The following is a 15,672-nucleotide window of genomic DNA, read 5'->3' as shown; positions in this document are numbered from 1 at the left end:
CTCCACTTGCCCACAGCTGCATCTCACTGACCAGAAATGCTGCTGTAAAACAAGTGCCCAGACACATTGCATGTGCCCCCAGGCTCTTGCTGATGATAAGTTTGGATTTAGGTGAGTGTTTTGGGCTGCCATTACCTTTCTTCATCTAGCATAGAGCTGGAAAACAGTGCCTGCTGTTTGCTCAGGTGCTGTTCAATCTCATCCAGCTTCTCCTGGAAGCGCTGGCAGGAGCTCTTCATTGCTTCTATTTCGTGGAGGGTACGCTGTGTACAAAAGCAAGAAAACACCCTACTTCAATACTTTTCTTTGAGCACTTCCATGTCAAGTGCATTTGAAGCTGACAGCCCAAATGGTATGGGTCCTGCTTTTACCTGCACAACGGGGACTCTGTGAGCAGCTGCCATGGAAGTCCAGATGGCACTTCAAGTGAGTTTGCTCTAGCTGCATCACCCACATCTCAGGCACCACCTTTTCTCCTAAAGCATGTGGAATTGAGTTCTGGCACTACCTGAGCCAATGAGGATTTCATTTTTGCCATGGAAAGGGAAAAATACTTTGATTAAAAGATCTGATGCGACGTGACAAATTCTGATGTCATCGGACTGTTGTCAGACATTATATTTGAGCACTATGAGCTGCTGTGGAGTAATGATAGGTTAAATTACTGTTGATGGGAAGTTAGAAACTGTTTTTAAAAGGAAAAAGGGAAGGAGGGAAGAGAAATAAGAACTATGAGTAGGAAAAGCATCTTTCATTATGGGTTCTGATAAGCATTACACTGATAATTTTTCATTTGTTACCAGTTAGAAACCTAGAATTGGATTTATCTAACCAGGTGCAGACACTTACCACAACAGATGTACATGCAAGTACTGCTACAGAGCAATTGTTCTGATCCAAAAGTAGACATCTGTAATAGGTCAGAGGATCTATGCTATAAACGTGCCCATTACTCTTCATCGAGAGAAAGTATCTAGTACGATTCACAGAATCATTGAGGTTTGAAGGGGCCTCTGGAGACCATCTAGTCCAACCCCCTGCTAAGGCAGGTTCTCCCAGAGCAGGTTGCAGAGTCACGTCCAGGCGGGTTTTGGATGTCTCCAGAGAAGGAGACCCCACGGCCTCTCTGGGCAGCCTGTGCCAGGGCTCGGTCACCCTCAAGGCACAGAGGGTTTCCCTCACGTTCAGACGGAACTGCCTGTGCTGCAGTTTGTGCCCGTTGCCCCTTGCCCTGTGGCTGGCACCACCGAACAGAGCCCGGCCCCGGCCCCCTGGCACCCGCCCTTAGGACATTTGCAGACACCGATAAGATCCGCTCCCAGCCTTCCCTTCCCCGGGCTGAACAGCCCCAGCTCCCTCAGCCCTTCCTCACAGGGGAGATGCTCCAGCCCCTCATCTCTTCGTAGCCTCCGCTGGGCCCTCCCCAGCAGTTCCCCGTCTCTCTCAAACCGGGGAGCCCAGCACTGGGCCCAGCACCCCAGATGTGCCTCACCAGGGCCGAGCAGAAGGGGAGGATCCCCTCCCTCGACCTGTAGGTATAGATTGATCATCTACATCTACCCTGATGTAGCCATCTACACCAGGAATGTCTCAAGGCAGAGGAGAGGAATGAGCAGGAATGGCAGGCACATGAGCAAGTATACGTAGATTTGCAAGTTACTCCTTTGTAGCACAGGACTGATAACAGCAGCCCTCCAGTGACATCAAAATAAAGCCTGTAACTGAAGTCCACCAATGAGTTTCTAGCCACACTAGAGACTTCCCACACCTTGTCCAGGGTAGTAATGCAGAGAGCATCATCCAAATGATTCTGGAGACAATGCCAACTGCTTTCTGGAAGCACAGCCCCCTGTTACGCGGAAACTGCTGCAGTGCGAAGAGGTGTTTAGCACATTTCCATCTTAGCAAATTTTGGTCTCTTGTAAGCCATTGGAAGACAGTGTAGAAACCTGCACTCCACTGTTGATCACTGTAACTGATAGAGAGGCATGTTTGCAAAGCGTAGACATGCCCAGTCTTTCTGGATTCCTGCAATCACATTCTTTGATGATCTCTTAGTGCTTGTGTGTTTGAATGTGTCCCTCAGTTCCAGCAAATCCTGCAACATGACAAAGCCATCCCTCCTGGAGGATCAGCTTCAGCCAGAGGACAAAATATGCTCCCCATGTATTTGGGGAACCTTATTCTGAGTCTCCATTTCAATGCAGCTGTTACGTCAGGCACGTTCCTCTTGGGTGTGACCCAGCAATAAACCATCCCATAGTGGTAAATTAAAAAATCTAACCCAAACAGCCATGGGATTGCACCAGAAAAAGCTAATTAGAGACTAATAGTAGTTTTATAGGGCCTGTCCTGTGACTGCAGTGGACGTGAGCTCTCCCAAGTGTCTGCTCCATGTGGAGCACAACACTCTTAATGCTGTGGGTCAGGGCAGCAATTGCATGCCACAGAGGTGGTCAGATGTGCAATGAGCATCTTCAGATTGAGTGTTTGCTGATTGCCCCGTTGCCTTGCACCCCAAACTTCAATCTTGACCCTCAGGCAGTTTTCTCGCCAGATGGAAGTGTGTGGGGTGCAAGTGAGCAGTGCCCACGCAGTAATGACCTAGTAAACCCACTGCCACATCTGAGCAGAGTGAGGACCTATAGCCACTAAAAACATGTACCCAAATGAGCTTGAAGAGCTCCTGTCCTTCAGGTCACTAGGAAGAAGTTGATGGGCCACAGACAAGTTTCTAGGTGATTCCTCAAGGCTAACAGAAATCTGGAAAGCACCATGCAAATGATCCAAAAGGCACAATGCAGATAGGTTTGGTGAAAAGTCATGCCAGCCCTTGCAGATGAGGTATGGGCAGCTCCCCTGGCACAGGTTCTTGGAGCATGTCGCAGAGCACAAGTTCACATAGATTAATTCAGAGTTCATGCTTTCAGAGGGGTGGACAGTGTTTCAGGCCTACTCTCATCAAGAACATGTTTAAGATAAGGTGCATGTGAACAGGGTAAAATTTACTGTCTAACAGTTGTTCTGTGGTGGTTGCATTCCCCATGCATGCCTTTAGTAAATGGGATGTAACCCGAGTGAGCTTCTCTCAGTAAAAGATGTAGAAGCTACCTCACCTGTAATGCAAAATACAAAGTAGGTATGGATGTAGTCTCTGCAGAGTGACCAACATTCCATAAATTCACTGACTTATTGCACAGTGTCTTGGGCGTGGAGCCATAAACTAAGAACAGCTCTTGGATAACAGTACGGTGCAAAGTCTGCTCCTCCCACACTCCCTGCCCACAGGCTAGAGAAGACAAATCACTATTAGCCTCTCAGAAGAGTGACAAAATAGTAGTAAAACAATGAGGAGAGGCTTCCCAGTCCAGCATAAGGTACTGACTCACTGCCATCTTGTGGCAACAGGAAGAGAGCTGACAAAAGGCTTATTTTGTCTGTTCCCACAAAACACAATATACTGTTCAAAGAAAAGACACTGCAGATTTATATAGCCGGTGATATGGCAGCATAAAACTCACCAGCTTCACTTTCTGGATTTTTTATCGACTAATTTTCGTCCCACTTTGTACAAGAGTTCAAGTTTCATTTCCTTAAGAAAAGCAAATAGAAGAGGAAAAATGGAAACGCCTGCAAACTAGCAGAAGGTATGCTGCTCCTTCCACAGTTTTCTCAGGATGCAAAAGCCACTCCTGACTCCCTCCTTTGCTTTCTTCCCTACCACACCCTGAGTTTTTCACAACTTTTGGGAACTGCTAGCAATTCTGAACGAAGAAATAAAAAATCTGGTGACTTTTTAATATCAATATTTATATTGCAAATATTCATTTTAGCAGGGCTTTAGATTTAATGCAGGCTTCTGATCCTACCACTGTAAAAATGTCTTGAGGCTCTGAGAAGTCACAGTTCACTTTCATTTAGACCGGTTTGGCTTATGGGATATGCCTGGGTGTTCACAGTTAGTCTTTAATGAACACTAAGTACTATAACCTAAATGAGTTCTCTTTTACTAAAAGGATTGCACTAAATCATGCAACCTTGCATTTTCTGCAGTTTGCAGGAAGTTGCTTAGTTACTGTGACCCAGCCAAGTCACAGGAACTCCCTGAAACTCATCTCTCAGCTCTTCAGTTGACCTGTAACCTTGATCACCCCGTTTGCAGTAACCATTTTAAGATTGAACCGATATACATAAGTTATTAAAAGAAGCAGCCCAACAAGACTGGAGGTATGCAGCTATGTTTGCTGGTTTTGCCCAGAATGGAATTTTCCTTTCTCCTTTCCCCCCTCTGTCCCCTCAGTTACCATCCCAAGATATGTCTGACTAAAGAACCAAGCGTGGCAGGAGAGGAAAGGAAAAGGCAGCATGGGCATTTAGCTCACTGTCCACCCAGATGAAGAAGAAACCTACTCACCGGAGCAAGCCTGCACGTTGCACTGTCCTGTAGGAGCACCGGCGCTTTCGGGACCTGCAGCTCAGCAGCAGCTGGGCTTGAGCAGCAGCTCGCAGGGCGGTGGGGAAAGGCAGCCACTGGCCAGGTCCACGGGCAGCAGCCACAGCAGCAGCAGCAGCAGCAGCAGCGACAGCGGTGAAGCTCTGGCTGAAGTGATGTGAAGCCAGAGGCTTCACCCCAGTAGTGAGACCTGTATTTTCTGTAAAGCATGCTGTCGAGAGAGGCTGATTTTGTCAGGGGAGTATGGGGTGAACAAGGCCGTGACCACCTGGGTTTCCTGGTGAGGGTGTCAGTTTGGCTGGAGGCTTCAGTGGTCTGCTTCAAACCGTTCCTTGGAGCCCCTGGGTCTGATTGTAAGAGAGGACCACCCTCAGGACAGCACGCTAACGTGTCAGAGAAGTCGGCAGGATCTTCCCGAGCAAGACTTTCACTGAAAGGAGCATTTTGCCCTGCGCTTGTCGCTCTTGAAGTAAACTCCAGCCCTGAGGACATCTGAACAGTGACAGATTTCGAAGGAGCAGAAGCTATTTCACTGGTTTGGATGCTGTCTCCCTGTTCTGATTTGTTAGCACCTAACACCTCTACGCTACCAGTCTTTTCACCTTCAGATGACTTTAACCGAGGCCCTCCCGCTAGGCAGGAGGGATGCCTCCGGGACACTTGCAGAGAGCAGCTTGAAGCTGCACTGCTCCCACCTTGTGCTGCTGAGCCCCACTGCAGAATTTCTGGGAGACCAATTTTGGGGGAGCATCTCGCATTTCTTGAATCACCGTCCATTTTGCAGGACTTCTGTCCGCCTGTGATCTCATTCACTGCAAGTGGGGTACCATCTTTGCTGATCACTTCCACACCCCACCAGAGTCTTTGACCATGACCTGTATGATCTCTGTGGGCACTTCCATGACACGCAACTCCTCCAATGTCCTTTTCAGTCCTGAACCTCTCACCTTCATCTTCAGCTCTGATTTTGCCCTCACTGATGACTGCAGGGTTTATATCGTTTAGTTCAGCGAAGGTTACATGCACCTTTTTGTGTCCTGTACTAAAATATAAATTGCAATCAAATTTGGAGGAGCTAGGACCCCCTTTACCCGGGGTATCACCCTGAAAACAAGGACTATGCTCTTTCATGCACCTCTCTTTTCCCAGTTGCTTTCTTTCAGTTTTATCGTCCTTCTTGCCCATGTGATGTAACATTTCTTGGACAAAACTCTGTGGCTCAGCATTACATGTCTGACACATGCTATTTTCTGCAGTCAACAGCAGGTGAGTCTCTCCTCCATGGTCATTGCATGCTTTCGTTGACCTAGGTACTGCCAAAATGCTCTCACAAGCTGTGATGAAACCCTCAGCAACGCAATTATCTGGGTTTTGTTGAAAATCTTGATTTAACATAGGAAAAACTGTCCTATGTGACAGAACTGTTTCTTGATTGTGGATGTCAGAAATAAAATTAATCTTTCCTGACGAAGTTGCATTCTGAAGGAAAAACAAATCAAAACAAAAATAGAGGAACTGAAATACAACATTTGTTTCATCACACTTGTTTGCCTACCACTATTTTGCCCTGGGAACCTGCAGGACATCTTTAAATACCCAATGAACCAAAGATTCTTGTAATATTCCTTCTCTATTGCCTGTAACCTTGCACAAATTTTGCATTAGTGTGGTGGAAGAGTTACACAAAGTTCTGAGGAAGTTTCTCACCTTCTAACTTTTCTAGGAGGATGAATTTCTTTTCATGAAGCTTTCACAACTCCATGATTTTATGTCACTTGTACCAGGGTTACAGAGTTTCCACAGACCTACTGATTACTATTGCTCATTTCTTACTTGCAAAACTACAGGCTCTGGCAGCTCCTCCATGAACCCGCTGCTGTCTGACTGGCAGCTGCTTGTTCTTCTCACCATCACCTCTGCTGGGGAAAACAAAAGGATAAGAAAAGCTAGAAAGGCAGGCAGAAAGCAGTACCAGGCCAAAATGAATACAGAGCTAAGCAGGGGAACTTTAAACCTACATTTCTAGAAATATTCTTATCCTGGCCAGAAATCTGCAATATTGCTACAACCAGAAAAAAAAACAACAAAACAACCAACCAAACCCCAAACCAAAAAAACCCAACAAAATGTGATCAGGATAGCTACTTCTGATGTTACTAAACACTGACTTACTCACCGGTGTAATCATCAACTGTAGATTTCAGATTTTGGTATGTTCACACAGCATACAAAGTGTAAGTAACATATAAAGGGGCCAAGCACTTGTTTTCCTTTGCTAAAAACGTTGACTTTTGATTGTTAGAAGTGGCTCAGACCAAGTCTCATTCATACCTAAATGGTTTTGATGGTTTCAACCAGGTGTCTCCTGCAGGGAAAGGGATCTGCCCTAGATGAGCTCTGGTAGTCAAACTAGCTGCCTAGACAAACTCTCCCTAGAAGAGTTTGCTCTACTTTGAGGCACCCTGTATCGTCTTTATTGTTTTTTGGTCTGAGGACAGGAAATCACAGTAATAAGCAGAGATGATGTAAGGTTGCATGGCAAGACATAAAGTCAAGAGGAAGATATTCTAGATTTACTCCAGCAAAGGTTTCTAATCTAGCAGCCACATCATCTGACTAGATCAATTCTTACCCCAGCTTTTGCAATCAAATAAATTATAGACCACTAACCAGCTGATTTCATGAATAAATGCCAACCTTTTTAAAAGTACAAATGCTTGAAAGTAAACCCTCACTTATCCTGTACATCCTGATACCTCTCAGCCCTTGGATAACTTGTACTTTCAGTCAGCGTTCATCCTCAGATGATGCCCTCATTCTCAGGTATCTAGCACAAAACCAGAGGTAGTGTTGGGGGAACAGGCTGAGGAAGGGAGGGAGACCGAGACGCTCTGGGTATGCTTCCTCTCTTGTTCCTTGCACACATAACCACTGCTGAATCCTAGGGGTTTTTATCTTCTGGTTATATCCATGAGAATATTTATTTATTCTGCAGTTCTGAGGCTTGAGTTACTAATTCTCATTTGTGTGATTGTAAAATGAAAAAAAAACCTTGTCTACAAATTATGTTTTAACACTTTAACAAACCATGGGCTTTATTTAACCTATCTTGGGCATCAGTTAATGAAAATCATGCAATCTATTTGTAGGCAGCAACTGTAAAATCAAAACCAGATATCATTTTATGTTTTTTAGGTGAATTCCTTGCACTGTCATTCCTGGTGTCACCATCAACACGCCCTTCAGCCAGTCACTTTCCTATTTCACATGAGAAATATGTGGTTCCCATCTCACACATCTATGGTAATTTTGCTGAAAATTGCCTGTTTTGTGGGTGGTCTCAAAACTCATCCTTGGGGTTTCCCACAAATGACATCATGGCTCAGCTTCTCCCCTAGGGAGACTGCCCTACAGATTCTCTAAACTTTTTAAAAAGTTGTTTCAGTTACCCCTTGCATCTTTGCCAGCTGTTGCTTCCAGTGTGTCATTCTGGCCTATAGCTTTCCGTACATGAAAATGAAGGAAGAAGGGCTCAGGAAAAAAAAATAATTGAAAAGCTGAAATGTTTCAGCTGCTGTAGTTTCAAGAATTTGAGACTCAAATACTCAATTATATCCTACAGTCATAACAGCTAACCCTCAAGCTTTAAGTTTTTGGAGTTGGAAAACTGTATTATCTGCTTACCCGGTGTTTTGAAGTGCCTGTTTTTCTCCTGAGACATGCAGGACACCAAAGAAGCTGGCACGCTACTAGAAATTATGTGTAGGGAAAACCCCTGCAACTTCTCATGGAATAGTAAGTGTGGTTAGAATTCATCTTCTGACCTGGTCAAAACCAGGTGGCTGTAGCCAGGTTTGACCCATTTATTAAGGTAAATGTGATATGTCAGTTCCAGTCTGTGTATTGTAACCGTGCAGCTTTCCCACCCACACAGACATCGCGCCAGCTAGAGAACTACCCAAAACGTGTGACAGTGGGCTCCGAGCTGATCTTCAGGCACAAGGTCAGACATTAAATAGTGGATTGAAATGTCTGCAGACCAAGTTAATATCACTACAGTTGGGCTACAGAAAGGCCTCCATGTGTCCCCCTGGGCTTGTCCTAGAAGGAGGGGTGGGGTGTGCTCTGCTATCATGGCTCTCATCGATTAAATATGCAAGGTATGTAGATGAATCAAGACTCTGAACACTCTCAAAGGCTGTGCATGTGTTTAACACTGGTAATATAATAGGACCTAATGACCATTCTGAGCATAAATCCGGTTTCTAAAATTTGTATGTTGGCAAAACAGAAACTTACAAAAGACAAGTATAGTAGACGGAGAAGCCTGTTAAGCATGGTTCACCTGTACTTGCTACTTTCCTCAGACACAGGGATCACCCTCATCTGTGTTAGCCATCTAATTTGCACCTACCTACATATTAGATGTGTAATGAGCCACTACTCCTAAAGGCTTAAATTCCCCATATAGTCAGTGAAAAGTGATGTCTCTGAGGGTCTGAGCTGCAGTTCTTTCCCAACTACATTCAGATGCCTGATTTAATCATTACATCCCGCCCTGACTTGCAAGATCCTAGCCAGTACACCAGGCCCTGTCGAAGGCAGGCAGGTGAAGACAAGGGAATATTGAAAGATGAGATGTTCCTCTGAGTCTGCTACATTTTATTCAAAGCCAGTCAAAATGCCCTCGATTTCAGGGGAAGTTTGAATTTAAAAAAAGGCCTTAGCAAAAATGAATATGGGCCTCCAGTTCAAAGTGGGGTAAAAGCCTATGAAGAGATTGCCAACGTGCTCCCAAGAAGGACTCCAAGCTGAACAACGTGCTCCCAGGAGGAACGGGGAGCAGGGTGGCGTTGGGAAGGCAGGTGACACTGCAGGCTGGGGCTGTGCCAAAATGACATTGAACATGATCACCTTCTGTATTTGAGGCAGCTCGCCTTCAACCCATGTACATACAGTTTGGTTTAATGTCTGCACACCAGAGCCAAGAAACGTTTGCAGAATGGTGGGCAGCATTTGTGTACTGGGGAAACTGTTTTGGATGAGGAGTGGGCCAATCAATCACTTCATTTCTTCTTAGTGTCACAAATAGCAATTAAGCGAGACTGAAAATTAAACCATGCCTGATGCTGTCCTGAGAAGGAATAGAGTTTCCCTCTCTGTGAAATCTTCAGCAATGTTAATAGCTTGCCAGTGGTGACAGCCCAGTTTTTCTTGTCAGGCTCTAATACCCAGTGAGGATCCCTGTAGACTGAGTTCCTACTAGGAGATCGACTCTTTGCAGGGGTCCAAAGCCAGTCTCCGAGGACAAATTCCTCTATTTACGAGGCATCTGAAAATGTCCAGCCTGGATGCTGGTGGTGGTTTGTCCCAGAATGGATTAGCATCTAAAGCCCTTTCAGCAGTGGCTAACACCAGCTTTAGGGACACCACTTCTTCACATTTTTAAATGAACTCATGTTCATTCCTCATGTTTAAATGAACTAAAGCCTTTTAGAAACTGGAATATTGTCTTTAGGAGGGATACAAGTTGGCCAAAAAGATGGGGAGGGGGGGGAAGGTCAGCAAAATGTACATAGTTTATTCTGACATTTTAAAATGCTCTCACCTTTCTCTTTCAAATGAGGTTGGTTGGTTGTTTTTCGGGTTGTTTTTTAAATTTTTTTCCCTCTGAAAGCAAGTTAATTTTTCAGTTTGAAGAATGGTGCAAAAAATGGGTTAAATCACCTGAACATTAAGCAAAACCTGTTTTAGTTTCTAGTCTACCCAAACTGCATTTCCCCCCGATCATTTGGTGCAGCCAGTGAACCAAAATATCCATTATTCATGTAGCTCTACGTGGTTCTCCTAGTGTGTGGAGACACCCAAACCTGTAGAGATTCTGCAAATACATGCAGAGCATCACACCAAGGAAAGATAAAAGTATGTTTGGAGAAGAGGTGGAGACACAGACCAGTATTCAACTATGAACTAAAAATTACAACTCTGGGCCCTGTGCGGAGAACACATCTGTCTATGCTAGAAAGAGGAAACCTGAGAATTGCCCCTGAAGATCTTGGTGAGAAAAACCTTGGCTCTTCGCCTTTCTGTGTTAATTGAACTGGGATAGTTTAGCTCCTGCATCCCATTTCTGTTCTGCCTGAATTTTAAATAAAAATAGGTTAGAGAAACTTACTGATCAGGTTTCTGCTTCATTTTGTATCGCATAAGAAAGTACATGCCTTCCAAATCCCAAAGGTCCCATAGCTTTCAAGCCCTTTACTTGATCAATCCAATTCCATTAAGAGACTTTTTCTCTCCCCTTATTTGCATGCAGATACAGCAGCTCCCGTTCTCAGCAGCGTTCAATACAGGAACTTTCTGAAACTATTGGGCTCCTAGGTTCACCACTAATGAAATAATATTCCCTAATTAGTAAAAAAGTAAGTGTTGGAATACAGTGCTGCATTCCTCTGAAGCCTCCACAGCTGGTTTTCTGTGGTCTTGGCTGCAAACAACACAACCTCTCTCTAGCTTCCAGCCTGGAGAATACTTGCAAACTGCAAAAGATGACATGAAGGCTACTACACTGCTTCTAAATAATAGCATGTTCTTTCCATATCTTTTAAATCACATTAATGTTGATGAATATACTTCAATATTTGTTTTCTACAACATTTGAATACATGGGGAAGCATAGGCAGCAGAACTTCAAATGCAAAAAGCATTTGTGCAAATTTGAACTTTACATTCACAAACTAAAATCCCGACTGCTCATCTCATCACAGGGAAAAGCTGAATCTGCAACTGCAACCGAGCAATGCTGTTCAAAGTTTAGATATTTTTGTAGCTATTTAAATGTTGCTGGACACTGATGTGGATAAATCTCTCTAAAACTATCTGCTGCATAGACAGGACTAAATAGTGCACAGAAGCCACAATTTAGTCAGATAATTTGTAAAAGAAAAAGAAGTCTGACGGACTTAGACACGTCACTCTATAAGCAAAGGCATTTTGCAGTCTGTCTCGCACAAAACTCTCAAGGCATTAACTTCATTACAGCTTAAACACTCGGGCTAAATTAATCAGGGAAACTAGACTCATGCTTAAGTTGATGCATAACATTCCCACGCCCAGAGTTAAGTGGACACACAAATATCTCACAGATTGGGCCTTAAGAAGCACGTCTATTCAACTGCAGCTGAATTCAATAGTAGTCAAACACAGTAAGAGATGGGGTGAATGAGCGTCATAACGTGTCCACAGAAGTACTAGAACTGAACAGATATTTTATTACATTCGGATGTGTTGGGTTTCACTTCTCAAACACAGGCATCAAATACTCAAAGTGTTTGGTCCACCAAAAGTTTCTCAGCTCTACAGTTCTAGCAGCAGTGAGTGGAAGATGTAAAGGCTCTGACTCTCCAACACAAGGCAGAAAAAATCAAGAATTTATATCTTACATGACAAAAAAGGACTTTCAAAAATACATTTTCAAACAGGACTTTCAAAACAGAATGGGTTCATTTTAAGTAGTTAACTGGATTCTTCCCATTTAGACATTTCACTTTATCTCCTCCTGCTCTGCAAATTGGTGAACCCCTATGTTATCATTAATAACGCTGCCCTGCCTTATGGCATCACACACAACGATGCTGCAGGATGAGCTGGCTGTGAGCTACAAGAATATGTCAGCTGCATGGCACAGTTACAGATGGTCCCATCTTATGATGGGAGAGCTGCTGCAGCTTAGTCTCCTCTCCTGCTACTCACAGGCACCACCAGTTTTTCAGTATCATACTCTATGATACAGCCATTAAGAGCTAATAAAACACCACTGAAAATATGCATACTGCATAAACCACAAAGAACTTTTTTTTTGTTATTATTTTTGTTTTTATTTTCTTCCCCCCCCCCCCCCTTTTATTGCTGTTATGCAGAACAGTGGGTTTTTTGAAGCTCACTCAATCTTGGTGCACAAGAAGACATTATTTTCTACAACTTACAGCATTTTGGGAAAAGGAACATTGTTATTACAATCAATTCCAATGTACGTGGAAAAACTTGATCCTGTGTAAATGTTCCATAAAACCTGTTTGTTCCCAGTATATTGTACTGTCTTTCCTTAATCTAAGAAGTAGCTCCTCCATAGGCAGCTGCACCCATTACTGGCTGTTGACTAGGAATGTAAACATTTCATTTAATACCACAGAAATCACAAAGGAAAAGTCTGTTCTTAGCCCTTCTTTTTTTTTTTTTTTCTTGTGTGTGTGTGTGTGTGTGTATCCCTGTACAACTTCTGCACCACCAATTCACTTTCCATTGCACAAATGGCAACGAACAAACAAAATGAAGTGAGACAGATCTAATCTATATATATTTTCTAGACAAACGCAATACACAGTTCTACAACTTTCTGGCAAAAGGGACCAGTGCAGGACTGCTTGTCCCTGGAGCTGCAGCGCAGCCCTCCCGGTACAGCTCCAGCTCGGGTTTGTGCTGCATTTCAGCAGAACAGGCACCAGATGGTAGCAGCACATAAACCACAAATTGTGCTCTCAAAGCACAGCACAAACCAGGGTTTTTATCCATGCCCTTCCACAAATTTGATTTTTCAATGACACTATAGCAGAAATTAGGCAAACCATCTTATTAGAATAGTCATAGGATTTGAAAGCAAATAAAACACCCTAAAATGCACCAGATGCAGTAAAAGCTTCTATTCTTATTCAGACCCAAGTGTTGCTATGAAATCTGTTCCGTGCTCCCTTTGAATTGGAGTTTCATGCCAATCATCTTACACAGTGTGACTGGGTGAAAAAATATTTTAAAAATCTCTACACAAAGCAATTTCTACTATTAACTGTGCCCCACCGTGCTGGTAGGTGCTGTATGAATGGAAGAAAAGAATGGTCTGTGCCCAGAAGAGCTTATGAGGTGAACACAACCTAGCTGCTCTGAGGCAGTTCCTACTGCTTGTCAAAACCCAGTTCCCCCACTCTCCCCAGTCCGCAGCATTCTTTCTCCCATAGCATTGGGTACCAGCAGCCTATGGAGGACTTCAGGTATCCTTTTCTTTTTTGTGGGGGTGAAACAAGGGGAGAAAGCCCTGCAGTCCCCACGACTGCAGCCACCTCAGATGGGACACACGTGCATGTATGCTGCACCCCGAGGAGGCGAGACAGGGCCAGGGGGATGAAAGGTGTCTGGCACCATATGTCATGTGACAGCTACAGTTATTTTGCTTCATCTCTGTGTTCAGCCTGCAGTTCTTTACCCGGTTATCTTTGGGGTCTGGCTGTCAGAGCCGTCATTAGCAGGAGACACGTGCATAGCTGCAGGGGCACTGGGAGAGCACAGGCTGTGCTTTACGTCCTCCTGTGCAGCCTCCCGCTCCTCGCCCAGGGCCCGGCTCCCCACCCAGCTCTGGGTGCTCCTGTCCCCCTGGGAGGACGCTGGCCTAGATGCTCTCCAGATATCAGCCACGAGCACTTGAAGGAACCAGGTCACGGAGCATTAAAGACGCAAACTGTGCTGGCCCAGAGCATGACAGAAATAGCTAGGTAGCAAATCTACATCTACCGCCGGAGCATCCAGCTTCAGCCCTCCTCCAAAACACCCAAGGAAAAAAGCAGTTTTGCACCAACTTCCAGCCAAGTTTTTGGCTTAAGATTCACTGTATCGTACGGTTATGTCTAGCACGCTGGTGGCATGGCACAGCCGGCAGGCAGAGCACAGCAGCCTGGAGCGCTGCCCGGGTTGCAGAACCTGCTTGTGAAGCAGGGTGAGAGGGTACACTGCTGGCTCCCCGATGCTTTGGCTAGACAGCCCTTGGTACCTGTGCTACACAATAGCACGCTTTAAAGCTGGTGCACATACTTACTGATTTAAAACTAGCTTCGGTACATCTGCTGCGCACGACAGTCAGCGCCGTGACAGCAGGTATAAATATACTCCTTTGTGAAATGCCTGGGGCTGGTGGGTGGGTTGCTTGGCTCCCTCTTTCTTCCTCTCTCATTACAGGTTGTCCTGAGCTGTGTGAAGAAGGAAGCTTTGGGGAAGAACTGAATTAGCTGATAATATTACGTAAAGCTACTCATTAAAGAAAAAAAAAATGTTTTAATTTTTTTTTTTTATGTTCATTTCCCTTCCTCCCTACCCAAATCAGAGATGAATATGGGCAAAGGAGGAAGAATGTTCTCTGCCTTGTACGTCACTGAAGAGATGCAATTTCCTGCGCTAGTGAACCACCCTGTGACTCCCTAGAGAGGGTCAGAACTGATGTCTGCGGGCATTGCTGGCAGAGGTTCACCATCCAGAAGTCTCCACCTTCCCCTTAAGTCTGGAAACCTCCTTTAGGTTGGCTGGAGCTACAGAACGTATTTAAAGTAGCTGGGGAGGTCATGCCAGGCTTGGTAACACTGATCAGCATCGTGAATCTCCCACGCTGCTGCCGAGGGTGGCGGCTGCAGCCTTGTGAATTGCCGTGCCTGGGATGCAGGCAGCTGCCTTCCCCCGCGAGGCAGAGCTGCCCATTGTCTCCTGCCTGTTCTACACAAGAACACACTGCCCTAGAAATGGTAAAAGCATAAATGAGTAATCTGAAAGCTGAATTTGACAGGAAAAGAGAGAACACTGTAGGCAGTTCTCTGTGATAAATGATGTTTCTGCAGTCTGGGAGGTTAGGGCTAGTGATGAATCTAGTCAAAACCTGAAACTGCAGTCACTTTGACAATGGTCTTTTATCTTCCCTCAGCTGATGAAACAGCTTCAAACTTTGCCAGGTCCTCCTCCTACTTTTCCTTGAGAGTCAGTATCACTTCCATCTTATTTCAACTGAGCTTCAGCCAACTGTCATTAATTCAGATTCGTGCCGCTGCCAAATGTCGGGAGAGACGGGTGATGGTTGTGTCTGCTTCTGATGAAAATGAGAGGTAGAGCTGAATGTCATCAGCCTACACTGTAGATCACGTTACATCACAACTTCTCCCAGTAGCAGCTGCACAGAGATAATGAATAAAAAATAAGCGATTGCAGGGAGCCTCGTAGGGCTCTCTGCAACTGAGAGCACCTCACAAAAGGGAGGATGGCTTCCAGCAACCCTTACGGAGACCTTTGAGAAAAATGAGTGAAAAGCCCCTATGGATTAGCAAGGTCCTGCAACTTCTGCTCTGTCAGCAGTGCCCAAATTGATCGGGAGGCCAGAACAGGTATCTGGCTTTTGCGTGCTACTTTGTAGA

General features: G+C 44.8%; 1 protein-coding gene across 1 annotated transcript in view; it reads right to left on the bottom strand.

Moving 5' to 3' along the window:
- Nucleotides 1-15,672, bottom strand: part of ITPRID1 (ITPR interacting domain containing 1) — a 38,462-nt gene that overhangs the window by 2,585 nt on the left and 20,205 nt on the right. Inside the window, exons 7-9 of the mRNA XM_055708888.1 lie at nt 6,287-6,372; nt 4,415-5,932; nt 136-263 (exon numbers count right to left, since the gene is read on the bottom strand). Coding sequence (XP_055564863.1) covers nt 136-263; nt 4,415-5,932; nt 6,287-6,372 — 1,732 coding nt within the window. The remainder of the gene's footprint in view (nt 1-135; nt 264-4,414; nt 5,933-6,286; nt 6,373-15,672) is intronic.

This window comes from Falco cherrug, chromosome 4 (genome assembly GCF_023634085.1).
Source record: "Falco cherrug isolate bFalChe1 chromosome 4, bFalChe1.pri, whole genome shotgun sequence".
Classification (NCBI taxonomy): Eukaryota; Metazoa; Chordata; class Aves; order Falconiformes; family Falconidae; genus Falco; species Falco cherrug.
The sequence above is the reverse complement of the archived record's forward strand: the minus strand, read 5'-3'. Positions and strand labels throughout refer to the sequence as shown.